Source organism: Cervus elaphus, chromosome 18 (genome assembly GCF_910594005.1).
Source record: "Cervus elaphus chromosome 18, mCerEla1.1, whole genome shotgun sequence".
In the NCBI taxonomy this organism is placed as follows: domain Eukaryota; kingdom Metazoa; phylum Chordata; class Mammalia; order Artiodactyla; family Cervidae; genus Cervus; species Cervus elaphus.
The window spans coordinates 116,753,854-116,775,064 of record NC_057832.1 but is presented as its reverse complement, the minus strand read 5'-3'; the positions used below and the strand labels follow the sequence as shown (position 1 = coordinate 116,775,064).

General features: G+C 46.5%; 1 protein-coding gene across 1 annotated transcript in view; it reads right to left on the bottom strand.

Moving 5' to 3' along the window:
- Positions 1 to 21,211, bottom strand: part of CNTNAP2 (contactin associated protein 2) — a 2,205,784-nt gene that overhangs the window by 160,883 nt on the left and 2,023,690 nt on the right. The window contains exons 20-21 of the mRNA XM_043872451.1: positions 14,317 to 14,553; positions 5,104 to 5,237 (exon numbers count right to left, since the gene is read on the bottom strand). Coding sequence (XP_043728386.1) covers positions 5,104 to 5,237; positions 14,317 to 14,553 — 371 coding nt within the window. The remainder of the gene's footprint in view (positions 1 to 5,103; positions 5,238 to 14,316; positions 14,554 to 21,211) is intronic.

Here is a 21,211-nt window from a genome sequence, read left to right as displayed (position 1 = left end):
AGACGTTACTTTGCCGACAAAGGTTCATCTAATCAAAGAATATGGTTTTTCCAGTAGTCATGTATGGATGTGAGTTGGACCATAAAGAAGGCTGAGCACTAAAGAATCGATGTTTTTGAACCGTGGTGTTAGAGAAGACTCTTGAGAGTCCCTTGGACTGCAAGAAGATCAAACCAGTCAATCCTAAAGGAGATCAGTCCTAAATATTCATTGGAAGGACTGATGCTGAAGCTGAGATTCCAATACTTTGGCCACCTGATGCGAAGAACTGACTCATTGGAAAAGACCCTGATTCTGGGAAAGATTGAAGGCAGAGGGAGAAGGGGACAACAGAGGATGAGATGGTTGGATGGCATCACCAACTTGATGGACATGAGTTTGAGAAAGCTCTGGAGTTGCTGATGGACAGGGAGGCCTGGCATGCTGCAGTCCATGGGGTTGTAAAGAGTCGGACATGACTCAACAACTGAACTGAACTGAACTGAACTCCTTATAAACCACCTTAGATACCCTGTGCAATGTGGTTGGGATGAAAGGAAGGAATGAAGAAGGAAGGGAGAAGCCAGAGATGGCAGGCAGGAAGGAAAGTTAGAAGAAAGGATTCGCAGCACAAGACTTTGAAGTCGTTCGTTGTAATGTTCAGTTCTTAGATGCATGTTAACTGGCATGTATTTTCATCAGATACAATGTTTTTTTCAGGTGCTCTCTGCCTGCTCAGGGTTTGTTTTACATCTGACTGGCATTAAGCCTTTAGCTACTATCACTGGTGCGACTGTGAGTTTTTCGTAAATGATGCCACTTGAGGGTTGTCACGGGCCCTGGTTCATGTTGCCATCTGATAACTCCGAGAGTCAGTTCTTCATTATCTATGTGGAGATTGGGCACTTTGTTTTTTGGCAGCAAATGTTTCATCCAAGGTCAATTTCCCTCAAGTGCTCAGCACCATTTCAGACAGTGTGTGCCCAGGGAATGCAAATTAATTTAATGTTAGCTTTAGCCAAACCCAGCTAGGAAAGCCAACCTGCTTTTAAAAACACTATAAACGTTGATAAACATCATCTAAATTATATGATGTTTGTATATGTAGAAACATAAAATTTCACCTTAATTCCAAAGGCGTCATTCCATAGCACTTTAAATTCATCTTAGACTTATTTTTGTTCTTTGATTAGAAGTACATTTCAAGTTAAAATTATTTACATATATTTGTCATTATATTTTATTATAACTGGGGGTTATCAGAATAGGTGGAGGATACATGTGTTTTGTTTTTTAAAGTCACTCAGTCATGTCTGACTCTTTGCGACCCCATGGACTACACAGTCCATGGAATTCTCCAGGCCAAAATACTAGAATGGGTTGCCTTTCCCTTCTCCAGGGGATCTTCCCAACCCAGGGATCAAACCCAGGTCTCCTAGTATTTTTTAGCAGATTCTTTAGCAGCTGAGCCACAAGGGAAGCCCAAGTATACTGGAGTGGGTAGCCTATCCCTTCTCCAGCGGATCTTCCCAACCCAGGAATCGAACCAGATATGTGTTTTATGTTTTTGTTCAATTATAAAAATGCAACACACATTAGTAATAAGAAATGAGGAAATATAGAAAACTCTAGAGGAAATAAAACCATTTATAATCCTTTACACAGAAATAATCATGATTAACATTTCATTATATCGTTCTCCACGCATTCTTGAGGTTGTAGAAGTTCTCAAGATGGATTTATAGATTGTCCCCAGGAAAGAAAAAAATTAAGAGTGTTTTTTTTGGAGTTCTAAAGGTACACCTGGAGTTATGTCCACACTCAACAGGCTCCCCTGCCTGGAGGAAAGCAGGCGGTGGACCCAGGGAGCCCGCCAGATCCGCAGGTCTGAAAGGAGGCATCATGTGCTTTCTTCCTCCATCGCGTCCACCTTTGCTTTCCATCCGGGCTGAGAAAGACCAGAGTCCTCCAGACCATGACGTCTGTCCAGGCTGAATTCAAGCGGGTGACGGCGTCTGGCTTTCTGAACATGTCCAGAAATCTCAGGGCAATTGCACCCCATTGTATGACAGAATTGGGGCGGGCAGGGCTGTCCAACCCCGTGGCCACAATGTCTGTGGCTGAACTTGCTCCAAGCCTTTTCTTTTTTTTAAAAAAGATGATTTGTTTATTTATTTTTGGCTGTGCTGGGTCTTCACTGCTGTGCGGGCCTTTCCTCTAGTTGCGGTGACCAAGGGCCCCTCTCCAGTTGCAGTGACGGGCTTCTCCTTGCAGTGACTTCTCTCGCTGCAGAACACCGGCTCTTGGGTGCGTGGGCTTCCGTAGCTGCGGCTCCCCGGCTCTTGAGCACAAGCGAAACAGTCGTGGCTCATGGGCTTGGTTGCCTCGAGGCACGTGGGATCTTCCTGGATCAGGACTGAATCCATGTCTCCTGCATTGGCAGGTGGATTCTTTACCACTGAGCCGCCAGGGAAGCCCTGTTCCATGTCTTTTAGAATGCTTCCTGCTTCTGTCTCCTTTACCTCAAAGCGTTATTCGGTCAGTGTTTTTCATCCTCATCCATGTCTTCCTTTTCCTGGAACTCTAGTCCTGTTCCTTGGAGGACTCTCCCCAAATTCCCCACTCTGATCATGAGGTCTGATTGTGGACCACCAGTCATTGCTCCCCGCTCCCCACAATAGGGTGAGTGTGGCATCCCAGTCTGGCCAACCAGAGACGTCCCCTGGGGTTTAAAATGAGAACCGAGACACTAGGAGACCTTTCTTCTGATAGCAAAACTGGGAAGACACGGGCTCAGGACTTCAGTGTCTGGGTCCCATGATGTGTGGAAGATGGAGCTTGCTGCAAGAAGAGTTAATTCAGTTGTCAGAGGGAGGTGGGCAAGCAGAGATGATGGGGGGAGAGAGAGGAGAGAGAGGAGAGGCACTCACTGGAGGCCTAGTCTTTGTTTGAATCCTCCAGGCCCCCTGGATTCTGTTTCCAGATTGTGGTTTTCCTCTTCTTTCCTTTCTTTCATAACCTACGCCAGGAATTTCCCCTACAAATGAATTCTGAGTTTGGTTTTCTGTCATTTGCAACCAGAAGAACCCAGAGCAATAGCAGCAGACCCCACCTCCCCCTGGCCTCCTCTGTGCCCTGGACTCTGCAGGCCTCTGGCTGCTGCATTGTCTGGACTTCTCGGCCTCTCCCTGCCTCAAAAGTCCAAGTCCTTAAAATAGTCCACCCCTTTCTCTTTCTTCAGGGCAATCTGATTCACTGCAGCAGACAGCAGTTCTGATTTAGCTGATGTCTGTTCTTCAAGAGTTTCTGGTTGGTTCCAAAGATTTCCCAGTTGGTGGAACTTGCCAGAAGGGAGGCCTTCTTGACCTACTTTGCTCCAGACTCTCGTCTGGGGAATTGTACCCAGAAATGGAATTATTTAACTTATCACCTGGACTCTCCTTGCCCACTCACCCAACCCTCATCTTTGCTGAAGTTCCTCAACCCACAGGGCTCAGCCCCAACACACAAGGCACTTTCTTTCAAAATTCCACAGGGGAATCAGCTGTCTTCCATGACACTGTCCTTCAAGCTGACTGCTGAGCTTTTTTGACTTTTAATATTATTTTGCAATGGCGAAATGGCAAGAGAATAACTTTCTTTGAGAGAGGTGACAGATGGCATAGTTTAAAATAAGTGAATGAGTCTAATCAAAATCCAGTAAACACAACGTTGGTAGAATGGTATAAAACCATTCGTATCCTATAATGGTATAATCCATACTAATTCTGGACTTGCTGTCTTTTCTGAATCAGACTTAAATTTGCAGTGAAGGATGGGGGTGGTTTACTCTGTAAGTAATCTGTAGCACCTGCCATGTGCCAAGCACTGCGCTGGGCTCAGCGACTGTCCGTCTCTACGAGAGAACCTTATTTACACTCCGTCTGATTGACTGCCCAATAAGCTGTTTCTGCACGTTGTCATTTTCCTGGGAAAGGCCTCTCCTGAAAACGCTCTCTAGCATTTCCTGCTAAAGGCCAAGCATAAACTCCATATCGCGTTATGAATTTGAGATCCACCAGGGCTCAAAAATAGACGGGCCCCGTGCCTCTTCTTTGCAACCTGAACTTCCTGCGGCAACCAGCCGAATCTGAATGAGGTCGGAGAGGCTGCTGAGCCCCTGCCAAAAGGCACTCCGCTCGGCCGACAAAACAGCGTCCCCCTGCCGTTCTTCTTCCTGACAGCTATCTATTTTGAACTCCTTCTAGAGAACGCAGTGACAGTTCCAGCCTTGATCTTTGGCTCAGTTCCCGGGGAGACCTCCTCATGCCATGTTTTATTCATGGTGTCTCCCAGGCTGTCTTCTTCATTGTAAAACTCAGTGGTGGGGGGCGAGGGGGGAGGGACAATCAATGAACTTGAAATAAAATTTGACTGTCATAATAAAACTATCCCTTTGTGTACAAAAAGCCCACAACCAGAGTCTGAGATGCTGGGGAAGGTATGTGTATGGAGGATGTTTAAGGCAAAGCACCTATAGAAGGAAAAAAAACAGTTATTCACACTGCACTGGAGTCGTGAAGGATGTAGGTCAGATAAACCAAAATAACCTTTGCTGGGAAATGTGATAAGCCTCAGACATCTGAGACCATGGAGGGTAAAGATGCTGCAATGGATAAAGGCAGAAGGCTGATAGATGTGCAGGCCTACACACAGGAAAAGCTATGAAGAATATATAGAGCAAACATTTATTCTACCTTCTCCCGAGAAATCTCTTCTCCATCAACACCGTCATTGTCTTTCCTGTACCAACTGCATATCTTTCTACGTCACTGGTTAGCAATTTGTAGAGGAATGTATCAGAAGCATCTCTTCCACCTGCCCCAACCACCCAAAACAAAACCAAAAAAAAAAAAAAAAACCACCCCAAAACAACCGCCAAGTATGACAGAGGGAGAAGGAAATGGCAACCCACTCTGGCATTCTGGCCTGGAGAATCCTGTGGGCAGAGGAGCCTGGCTGGCTGCCGTCCTTGGGGCTGCAAAGAGTTGGACATGCCTGAGTGATGGAGCACTCACTCAAGTGTGACAGAGGGCAGAGGCCACAGCGCTGCCTCGCAGCGACAGATGAGTGACACGTGCGTACCTTGAGAGTGACGGTCCTCTCACGACGGGTGATGTTAACGCTGTGGGGCTGGCCGTTGGCCATGCTCCGGTGGTCCACATCAATGTTATAGGGCTCCCGGGTGCCACCCAGGTTGTACCGGATCTGGAGGCTTCCTGCATAGAGAAAAGGAAAGAGACTCAGTCATTTCTCTGCTCTGGATTTCATATTAACATCATGCCCCCAGCCCTGGGGGCTTGTCTCCATTAAACGTGGCTTTGATGTCCATCAATATGATCGCCGTTCTGCATTCTGAGCCACCAGCTCAGAGGTGCAGTAATCCATAAAGGTCCACGGCACCAGGCTCACGCATGCTGACAGTCTACCAATTATGGGCCATCCGTGACCATCATCTCCAAACTGAAGCAGCAAACGGTATAAACGATCCACGTGTGGCGTGTGTCTGGGAAGGCAGGATGAGAACATATACACGATACAGGACCGTGGAGACAGGCCCCACAGAATACTCTGTAAAATAAAATATAAATGCAGGATGCCAGGATGGTCTCACGCCATCAGCAAAGTGGGACATTCGCCATATAAAAGAATCCTGAGCATAGAGTATTAAAAGTAAACATAATTTACAAAAGATAAATTCATGGCACTTTGGGTGGCTTCACTGAGACCAAGAAAACAGAGCAAAGGATTTTATTCTAGGTTAGAGACCTCATCAATCCAAACGCAAATCGATAAAAAGATGGGTCCTCACTGCCTCTCAGCTGTTGTGCACTTTGCCTCAACAAATTTTTCTTTTTATCCTCTTTCTTGCTTCCCCCTGATGGCAAGTAGTATTCAGAAAGACTAATATAATATTCTAGGGCCTGCTTTTAATTAATCTGTACAGCAAATGTAGCTTTTATTTCTTATTTATGATTATTTAAAGGCATCAACTTTTTATCTCATATTTCCACTCAAATTGGAATCTTCGTGTTAATAGCTTTTGACATCTCAGAGCTTAAAAATGGAGCCAGTAATTTAGCAAGAGTGTGGCTAACTGTAAATCACCCCAGAGATTCTTTCTTGCCTCTTTCATTTTCCTTCCAGAGGAACAAAACTAATATTCTGATTTTAAGCTATGAAACAGCACATGGTAATTAAAACTTAGGAAGTAAACAGAAAAGTAAAAAAGAAAGTCACTGGGAACGCCACCATCCAGAGATAACTACTCTAAATATTTGGCCAGATCTCCTCTCAGGTAATTCTCACACCCTTATATGGACGTGAAAGTGAAAATTGAAAGTGAAGTCACTCAGTAGTGTCCGACTCTTTGAGACCCCATGGACTGTAGCCTACCAGGCTCCTCCGTCCATGGGGTTTTCCAGGCAAGAGTACTGGAGTGGGTTGCCATTTCCTTCTCCAGGGGATCTTCCTGACCCAGGGATTGAACCCAGGTCTCCCACATTGGAGGCAGACTCTTCACCATCTGAGCCACCAGGGAAGTCCCTTATATGGATGTAAACCAATGCAATTGATTCTGAACACTGCCTTTCCTTAGCACTACGCGTGTTCTTTAAAATATGGAACTATGTCCCTGGAATTGAAAGAAACATCCATCAGACCAATCATGAATTACCTGCATTTCCTTTTTTATTTTTTTGCTTTCTGAACAAATCTGACAAGCCTTCACTATTTCCGAGTTTTCTCTTAACACCTGACCCTAGATTGCTTTATAGCATTTCAACCAAGTAATTGCAGACTTCTGTTTCTTAAACGTGTCTAAGTTCACCCACTCTGCCCCATCTCCACAACCACGGGGCCTCCGAGGGCACCTAGAACGCCTGGTGTGGTTCCCTTAGGAGCCCGCCCCTCCATGCAGAGCTCCCGCCCCGGCCCCGGGCCTCTGTGCCGGCCACTCCCCTGACGGCCATCACCTGGACTTCCCCTGCATCCACTTCGGCCTGGATCACGTGGCCACTCTTCACCCCACTTCACTCTCAGGCAAGCCCCCTGTTTCTCTGCTCTCTTGCCACTCATCCATTAATGGAGATGTCTCACTGGAACCTCAGATAACAACATACGAGAAACCAAACTCTTGAACTTCCTCTCCTAAAACTATTTCAACACAATTTCCCCACATTTCAGTTAATGGACATGTTATCCTTCCTGCTATTTCTGCCTAAAAACCCCGACTCCCCTCTTGCTCCTGTATTACATGTATGATCTGTCAGCAAAGCTCCTTGACTCTGTCTTCAAAACATGCCCTGAATCTTACCTTTTTCATCACCTCTGTGTCTATCCCTGGGCCAAGCCACCCTTGTCTTCTGCTTGGATTACTGTACTAGCCTTCATACTAACTAACCTGCTTGCCTCTGCCCTTCCACCACGTCTCCCCAGCCCAGTCTAGTCTCCTAGTCTCCATCCCTATTCTCTGTACACGGAAGGCAGAGCTGTCCTCTGCTCAGGAACCTTCCTTGGCTTCCTATCCCATAAAGAAGGCTGAGCACAAAAGTATTGATGCTTTCCAATTGTGGTGCTGGAAAAGACTCTTGAGAGTCCCTTGGTCTGCAAGGAGATCAAACCAGTCTGTCCTAAAGGAAATCAACCCTGAATATTCATTGGTAAGACTGATGCTGAAGCTGAAGCTCCAATACTGTGGCCACCTGATGAAAAGAGCCTATGCATTGGAAAAGACCCTCAAGCTGGAAAGATTGAAGGCAGGAGGTGAAGAGGGGCAACAGAGGATGAGATGGTTGGATGGCATCACTGACTCAACAGAAAAGAGTTTGAGCAAACTCCAGGAGATAGTGAAGGATGGGAGAACCTGGTGTATTACAGTCCAGGGGGTCCCAAAGAGTTGGACACAGCTTAGTGACCAAACAACAACAATCTCACTCTGAGTCTTCATCCTGGCCAGCCAGGCCCTTTGTGATCGTCCCCATTGTCTCTGACCCAGCCTCCCATTACTCTCCTCCTTGCTCACTCCTCACCTGACCACACAGGCCTCTCTGCTCTCTCCACAGATGCCAGCACGTTCCTGCCTCAGAGCCTCTGCACTTGCTGGTTCTTCTGCCCGGGCGCTCGTTTCCCAGCTATCTATCTGCATGGATGAGCCCTCACTCCCTTTAGATCTTGCTCAAATATTATCTTCTCAGTGATTATTTCTGTGACTTCCTTATCAAAAGCACAATTTACCTACTGCTTTCCTTTTACCAGCCCCCTCACTTTTCTGCTTTATTTTTCCCTCATGATAGTTCTTTCCATACAACATACTACAGACTGCACTTCATTTATTTATTGTCTGTCTTCTTCCGTTCAAATGTAAGTTCCACAAGAGTAAGAATTTTTGTTGATATCGTTTTTTAAAAAAATATTTTACTCTTTATTTATTTATGTGGCTGTGCCAGGTCCTAGTTGCAGCATGTGGGATCTATTTTGCTGACCAGGCATCAAACCAGGACCCCTGCATTGAGAGACTGGAGTCTTAGCCACTGGCCCACCAGGGAAGCCCCTGGTTATGTTCTTCATGACTTAGTTGCCAGTGTCTAGAATAATGCCTGATACAGAGTAGGTGATGAATAAATACTCACTGAGTGAATGAACAATGGTTTCCCTGCTTCTTCTTTCCCATGTTTTCTTTGCAGAGTAATCTTTTCAAAATGCCTAATTAATTAGTTGTCTGGTTCACATAAAGCTCTTCAAATGTTCCAGTTGCTTGCAGGATAAAGACATACGTTTTTAATATAGCTGATGATGTCCTGACTGAAAGGTTGCCAGTTAGTTTGCTTTAAAATCAAGTCATTTACCCTCTCACTGTTTACAGTCAAGCTACGTTGCACTTGGCTTATTCCCTAGAAATTACAACTCTTCTCCCTTCCTCAGGACCTTTGAACACGCCATGCCTTTTTCCTGAGCTGCTTCTCATCCCACCACTCAGTGATTTACCCTAGTTCTTCTTTACTGAAATGGCATTAAAAACAACCGATTGCTTGGCAGTGAAGGAGATGATTAGGAAAGCTGTGTGGCTCTATGCAGGGAAAAACAAGTCGACTGTCTTCAGTTTGTATTTTCCACTTTACTTCTGGTGCTCTGACTTTGTATGATCACAGCCAGCTTTCCTTCCTTCCTTCTTTCTTTTTTTTAACTGGTGACATTTAAATTTTTAATTGGATAATTGCTTTACAATGTTGTGTTGATTTCTGCCATATTTCAACATGAATCATCCACAAGTATACATATGTCCCACCCTCCCTCCCACCCCCCCCGCTCCCCCGCCCCCGCCCCCCCCCCCCCCGCTCCCCCCCAACCCCCCGCTCCATCCCACCCCCCACTCCCTCCCCCTCCCCCACTCCATCCCATCCCCCACTCCATCCCATTCCCCCACTCCATCCCACTCTAGGTTGTCACAGGGCACTGGGTTGACTCCCTATGTTAGATAGCAACTTCCCACTGGCTGTCTACTTTACATATAGTAGTGTATATGTTCGGAGAAGGCAATGGCAACCCACTTCAGTACTCTTGCCTGGAAAATCCCATGGATGGAGGAGCCTGGTGGGCTGTAGTTCATGGGGTCGCGAAGAGTCAGACACGACTGAAGTGACTTAGCAGCAGCAGCGTACATGTTTCAAAGCTACTCTCTCAATTCGTCCCACCCTTTCCTTCCTCTGCTGTGTCCACAAGCCTGTTCTCTACATCTGCATCTCTATTGCTGCCAGGCAAATAGGTTCATCAGTACCATTTTTTAGACTATATATATATATATATATCTCCAGTTTTAAAAATATATAGCTGTATTCATTCATCATTTAAATATTCACTTCTTTAGAATATACTTATGTAGTGCCCTGTGCAAAGCACCATGGAACCAAGTTTTAAAGGTCCAGAAGTGGACTGCCTGGCTGGTTATAAGTGTGATGTCCACTTCTATGACAGACACCCACCTCTCACCCTTAGTACAGTCCAGGTCGTGCCTGATCTGGGGATACAAACAGAAGTAAGAGAGGGCTCTGCCTTTGAGGCTGAAAGTCAGAGGGCCCAGTAATTATGCCAAAAAAAAAAAAAAAAAAAAGACAAAAGACAAAACAACAAAACCCTAGACATTTTTCTCCCTACTGTCTCTTTGTCATTGATCCCTTTATGTTTTCCAGCTCATTAAAATCAGTATTAAGTTGTTTTCATTATTTTCTCTCTTTTCTGGCTTTCTTGGACTTTGTAAAAATGATTTAAAATTTCTCTAACTGCTTCGCTTAATGGCATTGGAAATGATTTGCTTTGAGGAAAAAGATGAGTTGGACCTTAAAATTTATATATAGTGAACATCTATAAACAGGAATGGCAATATTCTGGAATAATAAAATTTAAATAATATATTTATTTCTTTCAAATAATAGCACAAGAGACCCACTAAATGGTGGGAAGGAGAATATTAATATTTGTTCATTAAAATAAAATATTATTAAGATGGAGAGACACTTCACTTCCTGCAGCTCACGTTTATCTCCCGAGTGAATTAAAGCAGTTATAAGGGACTGCTCTTTTATTGGCTGCAGCAAATAATGTGCTTAACAGATTTATTCTCTCCTGGCCATCATCATTGCCATCAGCAAACACTCACAGAGCACCTGCTGTAGGCAGGAGATGGAGTGCAGGGCCTTTCATCCTGTTGGGAAGACAGGATGTATTTATAAGAGAGACGGGTAACCACACAGAGCACTAAAAGCCAAACAAATGACAGTGAAAGTAAGTGTGATCGGAGTTGAAAGGAAGGAGCAGTCATTGCAAGGATGCGAGACTTGATCTGGGTCCAGAATAAAAGGCAGGCATGAAGCTACGCAGGAAGATGGAGCTTTTCCAGACAAGGGAAACGGAGTGGGCACCTGGGCAGACGTCCTTGGGGAGCTTGGGGAGTAGAGAGTTCCTGGAAAAGGAAGTATAGGGGTGTGTGGCCTCAATATGTGGGAAACCGTAGACTCCATCAGTGGGCTCTGGATAATTACTGCTAACACACGCACACACACATGCACGTGTGTGTATTATTGTTGTTCAGTGGTTAAGTCGTGTCCATGGACTTGAGTTGCCCACCATGGACTGCAGCATGCCAGGCTTCCCTGTCCTTCACTGTCTCCTGGAGTTTGCTCAAACTCTTGTCCATTGAGTCAATGATACCATCCAACCATCTCATCCTCTGTCATCCCCTTCTCCTCTTGCCCTCAATCTTTCTTATCATCAGGGTCTTTTTCCAATGAGTCGGCTCTTCCCATCAGGTGGTCAAAGTATTAGAGTGTCAGCTATAGCATCAGTCCTCCCAATGAACATTCAAGGTTGATTTCCTTTAGGAGCGACTATACACGCGTGTGTACAGTGCATTACACTCACTAACTCATTTGACTTTCACAACACTGCTCTGGGGGAGTCACTGCGTTGCAGAGGAGGAAACCGAGTCTCGGTGTGGCTCATGACTGCTCCAGACCCCACAGTCTGCAAACACAGGAGCAGAAATCAAATCCAGATGTTCTGGTTCTGCACCCTGAGCTCTCACCTGGGAGCCTAGTGGGTCCTGATGGGAGGTGGTGGGACTAGGGACCCCTCCTGCGGCTCCTGGCTCTTTAGTAGGGGTGCTGTGTGTGAAGGAAGACCTTTTCTGGCTGAGGAGGATGGGGTGATGGGGAGCAGAGTGATGGTGGGAACGAAGCCTCCTGGGGACATGCTGAGGTGCACCTACCCCCACGAGGGGCCCCGGGGTGCCAGGAGCAGGCTCCCCTCAGGCCTTGGCAGACTTGCAGGAGGAGAGGGCCGCTGGAGTCCCTGGGCGGGTAGCCTCCCAAACACAACCTCATCCGTCTGCCCAGGTGCCATTCACATACAACGTGCCGTGTGTGCCACGACATGGGTCAGGAGGCACTGAAGAGAAGGCATTTGCCAGGAGCGTAGCAGTGGGGAAGTGAAGGAGGGGCCGCTCGGGAAGGACATGGTTAGAACAGGACCCACAGGACTTGTTGGGAATAGACCCACAGGAGGGGGAAGGACGGAGCGGTCATGATGACGCCAGGCTGTGTGTTTCGTGTCTTAGACGCGGCAGCACCGTCAGAACCAGGGAGGTGGGGAGGTTCCAAGAGCATTGAGGACAATGCAGCTCCTAGCACATCAAGTTTGAGAGATGCCAGGGCATCTAGCTAAGACTTTTTATTTATTACTTTCTTTATTTTGGATATTTTGGCTTAGTCCTCATTGATTTCTTTTCCCTGAATGAGTTGCTCAAATTTTGTCTAGCTTCAAATCTCAATTCATAAAATATGCAGTATCTGGAGTGTGAAAAGCCAGATTTTCAGCAGCAATTGAGGATGGCTTTGCAATCACTAGAGAGAAGCTGACTGTCTATACTTTGCAAATGCCCCATGTGTTCTAGAGATCTCTGCAGCAGAGAAAGAGCGCTGGAGAGCTCTGGGTCCAGGTTCAGGAACACCAGCTGGTTGTGCCATCACCGGCCAAGTGTGCAAAGCACTGAACCTCTCTGCACTCCACTCTGTCACCTGCAGAAAGAGGGTAGAATGGACTGTACCTTACAGTGTGTGCTCTTGGGAATTCATGCGTGTGAAACACTTAATACAGCTTCAGGCTTCCTTACACGGGAGCCATTAGTATGGAAACATTAGTCAAAGCCTTTGCATGTGACGAATGCCCATAAACACACATGTGAGCACTTGCAGGCGCTGGTATGGTCTGTGGGGCTGGGAGTTACCGGAGAGAGTTGGGACCAGATGGGAACGTCACAGACAATACAGGAGCAGACTTGAGGAGCAGACAATACAGCATCTACTGGGGAGTCTTCATGACATTCCTGATGAGCTAGAGCTGACAGCCAGCCTCCCTGCCCACCGAGGAGAGGCTGGGACACAAGGGTGGAGAACATCAGTGGATTAAACGGCTATTTAATCTGATGCAGAAGAAAGAAACGTGTGAAATCCCGGGGAGCAGGAATTGCACAGATTTCTGCTTCTTTACTTCCTGATTTTCCTTACTACTTTTTTCTGATGAGAACAGTGACAGTTGCTTATTAAGAGCATTTGACATAGGTAGAAACTATTACCTGGGAGAAACAATTCAACTATTGCAACAGAGATACTTTGTGCTCACATTATTGTCTTTTTTTCTATCCATCTTTTTACAGAACTAACCCAATATTGGGGCTGCCCTGGTGGCCCAGATGGTTAAGAATCTGCCTGCAATGTGTGAGACCAGGGTTTTATCCCTAGGTAGGAAAGATCCTTTGGAGAGGGCATGGCAACCCATTCCAGTATTCTTGTCTGGAGAGTTCCATGGACAGAGGAGCTTGGCTGATATTTTACAGTCAAGGCTTTCTCATGCCTTTTTTTTTTTTTTTGGTTTGACATAATATCATATGAAATTTTTCATGTCTTTACTTACTCTTCACAAATATTTTTCTTAATGGCTACATAGTATCCCATAAACAGTGACTTCCTTTGACTAACCATTTTACTAAAATTGAACTTCTAGGTCCTTACCAATTCTTACTATCATAAATAACATTATAAACTATGATGAACATCTTCATGCTGAATCTTTGTCTGACTTTTGGCTTATTTCTTCAGAAATAATTTCTGAAAGGGAAAATCCTAAGGAACATTTTTTTTCCCACCTATCTTTCAAACCTAGTGGCTCAGCTGGTAAAGGATATGCCTGCAAGGTGGGAGACCTGGGTTCAATCCCTGGGTTGGGAAGATCCCCTGGAGAAGGGAAAGGCTACCCACTCCAGTATTCTGGCCTGGAGAATTCCATGGACTGTATAGTCCATGGGGGTCACAAAGAGTCAGACACAGACTGAGTGACTTTCACTTTCAAGCTGAACTGGGTTAATAAGAATCATTATTAGATCCCATGGAAGAAAGATCTTGGTATTTAAGATGCTAGGACCCTGGAATAGCCGTCCAGGGAGGCTGCAGAGCTTTCATCACCAAAGAGCAAGACCACAGAGCAGAAGCCTCCATGTCTACAACCTGTTCAATCTCCCTGGGAAATGAGAGACACGTGCTCCTTGACACACCTGAATATTTTCATTTGTAAAAAAGAGATCTTAAAGCTTCAAGGGTCTTAGCGCTCCTGTTTTCAGAGAGGAAACGGGTCCTGGGTGTTTGGTGTGTATGTGCCTTACAACCGCTTAGCCGTCTCCTAGAGCCGGACCGTAAGCTCATTCGTCCTCCAACACTGAACGGGCAGAAGGCTAGGGATCCCCGCCCTTACCGGTGGGTTTGACGAGCGCCGCCAGGAAGTCGGTGGTGAAGGAGCTGACGTAGAGGAGGATGCAGGGCGCCTTGGTGGTGCTGAAGCTGAAGCGGATCTCCTCGCCCGCCAGGTCCGGGGCTCCGTTCTGCGGGTCCGGGGAGTTCTCCGATCTGCCGCCGGACTCCCGGGCCCCGATCCCGGGCGCTTGGAAGTTATATCGCAGCCACATCCCCTCTTCAAAAAATGCACCCACGTCTGCCGAGAAAGAAAGAGGAAATGGCAAGATGAGGAGTCGGATGGCGACACTGCCTGCAACTTAGCCTGGGCAGACGGTGAGCTCTGTCGTGGCCACGACGGCCGTTCCTGGAGGGTGGACCGACCCCAGGAAGGCGATCAGACCGGGAAAATGCCTAAGCAGATGGATGTTACTTCATCAACACGAACACGCTATGTAACAGAAAATAGCAATCTGTCACCTTAAAACTGTAATAGTAAAATTAAGGGATGTAAATCATACCAGAAAAAAAACAAACCAAAAAAAAAAAAAAAACACTGCACATTTAGTACTTAGACTAAATAACTAACTGAGGTTGAAGAGCAATGCAGAGAATAAAGTGAGACCTGGGTTCGATCCCTGGGTTGGGAAGATCCCAACCCAGTGAAGGAAATGGCAACCCACTCCAGGACTCTTGCCTGGAGAATCCCATGGACAGAGGAGCCTGGCGGGCTACAGTCCTTGGGTTCACATAGAGTCTAACTAACTTTGAGCGGCTAACACTTTCACTACTTTATTGTTAGAGAACTGTTGACCAAAACCACCTACCTTGGCCAGGCGCACCTGCCTGAGTTGTCTCACAACAGGAGGTCCCGATACGAACACCGTGCTGCCCCTGAAAACTAACCAGGCGAATTTGGTGGGGGGTGGGGTGTGAAAGAGGGAGGAGGCAAGCAGCCTCCCAGAGTCCTTCTTGCTGGAATCCACCTTGGCTGAGCGATGCACACGCCACCAGGAAGGACCCTCAGTCAGAACAAATATGGACCAAGCAAGATGACTGGCAAGAGACGACCTGGGAGTTCACCCCATGACCATAAAATCTGAGACTGCAAGCCACGTGGCGGAGCGGTCCTCCTGGGTTCCCTGACCCTGCTTCTCTCTGCCCGGGTGCCCCCTCCCAGGAAAGTCCGCCTTGTCGGTATGTGCGTCTCGTCGGACAGTTCATTTCCGAGTGTTAGACAACAGCCCACTCTCTGGCCCCAAGAAGGGGTCCCCCGTCCTGTAGCGTTATCACATGCACCACTAATTCAAGGCACTCATGGGCAGAGACGGGAGTTGCTTTGGAGGTTCACCCAGGAAAGCCCCTGGTGGAACCCTGATGACGCCCTGGGAGGCTTTGGGTATCGTATTCAAAACCACAAGATCTGAAATTACATGGAACTGGGTTCAAATCCAGTGCTGCCATTAATTGCTTATATGGCTTTAGGAGAAGTCATTTAGCCAGCTTCTCTAGGCCTCAGTATTTTATATGTGACAGTGTTAGTCACTCAGTTGTGTCCGACTCTCTGCGACCCCATGGACTGTAGCCCGCCAGGCTCCTCTGTCCATGGAATTCTCCAGGCAAGAATACTGGAGTGGGTAGCCATTCCCTTCAAACCCGAGTCTCCTGCATTGCAGGCAGATTCTTTACTGTCTGAGCCACGAGGGAAGCCCTTTATATGTGAAAAGGAGGTAATAACAGCGAGAATTAACAAAAGATGAAGTAATTAGCACATAATAAATAGTACCTATTATTATTATTAAGAAATTAGAAGAAAGGTCACTCATCCTTCATCAGTTTTTTCCTGTGGCCTAATCAATGCTAATTGGATTTTACTCATTTCCTGGCAGACAAGCTCCTGCTGTAGTTTTCCCGAGTATTTACTTCCCCATGTTCTAAAACCACCTCTTAACTCCCTGTGAAAGGTTAGGGCCTACCAGCAAGACTTGCTTGTCTTCACAGGCACTGTTTTACCACTCACTCTAGTGTGCCCTTTAAAAGCATTTCCCACACTTCCTTGCCCATGGAACCTGTTATCCTTGTTAAGACTTGACATCCGACTAAATGAACACTTGTTTGGTTGCTTAGTCTTGTCCAACTCTTTGTGACCCCATGGATTGTAGCCCACTGGGCTCCTCTGTCCATGGGGGTTTCCAAGACTAGAATACTGGAGTGGGTAAGCATTTCCTTCTCCAGGGGATCTTCCCAAACCAGGGATCGAGGCTGGGTCTCCTGCATTGTAGGTGGAACACTATACAGAAAGTATTTTGTGAAACTGATTCAGGGCCACAGATGACACCTGACCCCCACCTCACCTGGAGACGCACTGCTGCAGGGGGTGCCCCATCCTGCTCCCCCTGAGCCGCGGTGCAGAGCTCCGTTAACCACAAGCTCGGGCAGTCCTGTTCTCCTGGCTCTCCCATGCAAGGGTTTTTTGCAAAGGTCTGTCTGTGTGTGTGTGTACACGCAGGTGTGTGTGTGTATGTGTGTACGGAGGGTACTATTGGCATTTGGTGGGTGGGGGTGAAGCCTGCTGAGTGAATTGTGCATGTGGGACCGTCTTAGACAATTAAGAATTGTCCTGGTCAAAATGTCAAGAGGTGTCTTTGCTGGGAAACACTGGATCAACACATACTTGATCCACGTGGGTCACTGCACGCCTCGCCGGATGCAAAGATGTGGCTAATGCATGGACGCCCTTGAAGAGCCCTCTGGCTAGTGGGGAGAGGGGAGACACGTCGACCCTTGTGAACACCGTGTGGTGAGAGTTCTGGGGCTCCACTTGGCAGGTGAGGTGAGAAGGACTGCTTCTTACCGCCTGGAGGCTCCAGCGCTGACTTTTCTACTCTTAGCAAGTACCTACTGCACCCCAGCCGTGTGCCTGGCACCATGCCGGGCGCTGAGGTTACAATCCTTGCTCTCGAGGTGCTCTCTATCTAGAGGAGGATTTAGGCTAAGAGACATCACCAGAAGGCAGTGTGCCCAGCACAGGATCCGGCTGATATAGGAGGCATGTGGAACACTAGGGTTACCAGCTTTGTCTCCAGGGCTCCAGGAAGACTTCCCGGCTGAAAAGAACTTGAAAGAGCCAGAGGCTCTTCACCTTTGTGAAGATGAAGAGGAAGATGGGCCCCTTTTTAGCTGAGGGTGCAGCATGCAAGAACCCTGGGAGGGTCAGAGAGTCCGCAACAGGAGCTTTGGGCCCCCAGCTGAAATTTGCATGAGCTTAGCTTTTTTTTTTTTTTCTCTTTAACAATATCACACTCATTAGGGTTAGGAATCCAAGACTCACCAGGCTTCCTACATTTTGGGCTGGGAGTTGGAGAAAAAGTGAGAGGGACAGAGGCGTTCCTAACCCCCAGTCGTTCAGATCTGAGTTGAATAGATGCACATTCCTAGGACCCGCTAATGTGACGGGGCCCAGCATCTGGTGAAGGAGGGGAGCGTTCGGGGAGGACAGGCAGGCCGCCTGGAACAAAGGCACCCAGGGGGCTGTTTTGCCAGCAGAAAGGTTCAACCAGAAGATACAGGGGCCAGCACCTAAGGACAGGTCTGGCTGGGCCACACAGGAGAGGAGAGGGAAGGGGGAGGGCTAGAGCTCAAGGCCAGAGGGCTAGAACAGGCCAGAGTTGAGTGGACTGGGCTGATGCACAGGAAGAGATAAACATTATCAGACTTGTGAAACTCAAGATCGAGGAGCAAAGCACCTGGGCCTGGTGGTGGGGGAGGCGTTCAGAGGCTGAGGAGGCGGGTAAAGCCACCGAGACCTCAGGTGCCTGAATCACGGTGCAGCACATCGCTGGCAAGAATCTAAGCTCCCCCGTGCCAGACTCTCCCCAAGTATTTTCTTCCCAGAGAGCGGGCAGCACTGGGTCTTCGACACATTCCTCAGCAGGCCCAGGAGCCGGTGAAACTGCTGGTACTCAGCCCCAGAATTTAGCTTGGAAAGTCTGACTTGGAGGGATTTGAGAATCAGCATGGATAAGAGGCAATGCTCAGGGATACAGAGCTGAGGTCCTGGGAGCCAGAGCTGAAAGGATGATGTGCCTGGGGGTGAGGGGTAGTGAGAATTTACAAGACTTCTCAGCTAAACTGGTGACGATCATTTTAAGGCAGATCATGAAGGGGAATGGGGCAAGATAGGGATTTTGGATAAACAAACCAAAAATATGCCACCGAGAATACTTTCTGTTTTATTTTGGAGTCATCGTTAGGAAGCTTTATGAGTTCACATCTGTTTTGGAAGAAGGGATACACCATGCTTACAAGAGCTGCTCTGAAACCATGACTGTTGGAGCAACTGGGGGGTGCTAAGAACCAGTTAGAGTTCCAAGTGGCAGATTTACAGCTGTCATTTCATTGTTTTAGATTGTTTTAAGGAAATGGCAAGTCAGGGTACTGTGATTTCATTTAGGAAAATAATACGCCCATCCCTTCTGAATGAAGGACTAAAATAACATCAACTTCACAAGCCCCAAATCACAGCTTTTCCCCCATTAAACAATTGAAAAGTGTTGATTTAGAATGCTTGATTTAAGGGTTTATACTGATATCAGTTCAGTTCAGTTCAGTCGCTCAGTCGTGTCCAACTCTTTGCGACCCCATGAATCGCAGCACGCCAGGCCTCCCTGTCCATCACCAACTCCCGGCGTTTACCCAAATTCATGTCCATCGAGTCATGATGCCATCCAGCCATCTCATCCTCTGTCACCCCCTTCTCCTCCTGCCCCCAATCCCTCCCAGCATCAGGGTCTTTTCCAATGAGTCAACTCTTCACATGAGGTGGCCAAAGTACTTGAGTTTCAGCTTCAGCATCAGTCCTTCCAATGAATATTCAGGACTGATCTCCTTTAGGATGGACTGGTTGGATCTCCTTGCAGTCCAAGGGACTCTCAAGAATCTTCTCTAACACCACAGTTCAAAAGCATCAATTCTTCGGTGCTCAGCTTTCACCACAGTCCAACTCTCACATCCATACATGACCAGTGGAAAAACCATAGCCTTGACCAGACGGACCTTTGTTGGCAAAGTAATGTCTCTGCTTTTTAATATGCCATCTAGGTTGGTCATAACTTTCCTTCCCAGGAGTAAGCGTCTTTTAATTTCATGGCTGCAATCACCATCTGTAGTGATTTTGCAGCCCCCCAAAATAAAGTCTGACACTGTTTCCACCATCTCCCCACCTATTTCCCATGAGGTGATGGGACCAGATGTCATGATCTTGGTTTTCTGAATGTTAAGTTTTAAGCTAACTTTTTCACTCTCCTCTTTCACTTTCATCAAGAGGCTTTTTAGTTCCTCTTCACTTTCTGCTGTAAGGGTGGTGTCATCTGCATATCTGAGGTTATTGATATTTCTCCCGGCAATCTTGATTCCAGCTTGTGCTTCTTCCAGCCCTGCGTTTCTCATGATGTGCTCTGCATATAAGTTAAATAATCAGGGTGACAATATACAGCCTTGATGTACTCCTTTTCCTATTTGGAACCAGTCTGTTGTTCCATGTTCAGTTCTTATTTTTTTTTGGACCATGTTCAGTTCTAACTGTTGCTTCCTAACCTGCATACAGGTTTCTCAAGAGGCAGGTTAGGTGGTCTGGTATTCCCATCTCTTTCAGAATTTTCCACAGTTTATTGTGATCCACACAGTTGAAGCTTTGGCGTAGTCAAGAAAGCAGAAATAGATGTTTTTCTGGAACTCTCTTGCTTTTTCGATGATCCAGCGGATGTTGGCAATTTGATCTCTTGTTCCTCTGCCTTTTCTAAAACCAGCTTGAGCATCTGGAAGTTCACAGTTCACGTATTGCTGAAGGCTGGCTTGGAGAATTTTGAGCATTACTTTACTAGCATGCGAGATGAATGCAATTGTGCAGTAGTTTGAGCATTCTTTTGGACTGCCTTTCTTAGGTATTGGAATGAAAATTGAACTTTTCCAGTCCTCATATGAGATATACTGATATGAGACAGTTTAATTTTTGATATTCGTGTTTTTGGATGGAAAAAAATGATAAATTTGGCATCCAGTTACTCTAATATTCCAAGATTCTTGTGAAAGATTTAATGAATTATGCTTCTCAAAAATTTGAAACACATTACGCCATCTATAGACTTAGGTTCATAAAGGTTATGGGGATCTTGAAGTAGACAGGTAATTCTGTTTTAACCATTTCTTGGTCCTTGAAACAGATCATATGTAAACTACCCTTGAAGGTGGAAAGTATGTCTGAAAATATTTAAAATAAAATCCACATCCATATACCCCAGAAAAATACCACAAAGATTTTCTTCCCTCTGTCCAACCAAATCCCTGATGTTAACAGCAGGAAAAAACAAACAAACAAACAAACAGCTGGCGTCAGCCCTCTTATTAAATTGTTTCTCATCTTTTTCTCCTCCAAGTTCTATTCCTTTTGCTGTTTCACTTTGGATAAGTTTTGCAACCTGTTTTTAAAATAGACGTGACTCGTTTTGTTCTCTAACTTTCCCAGGAGGATCCAGAATTGAAAAAGGCCCCAGCTCACTGATGGTTCTTTTCCAAAAGTTTATTTCGAAGTCAGTAGCTTGCAACTTGGAAATATTTCCCCATAGAAACAACGTTTTAAGTGATGGTTGGTTTGCCAGGAGAGTCTACAAATGCTGAATCACTCTGGATGGATAATAAGAGATAATTGCAGAGTGCCACTGTGTATTAGGAACTAGAGCAGAAACAATAGCAGCGACAAATGTTAAGGTGTACCGTGAATGTGAGAACCCCAGGGACCCAGGTCCCCACGAAACTTTCATCTAACTGATCCAGGGGTGTGCTGGTAAAAGTTACACCAGCGGCTCTCCTGGGGGGAGCCCTGGTTTGCAGTGTTTGCCTGTTCCCGTGGTGTAAACACA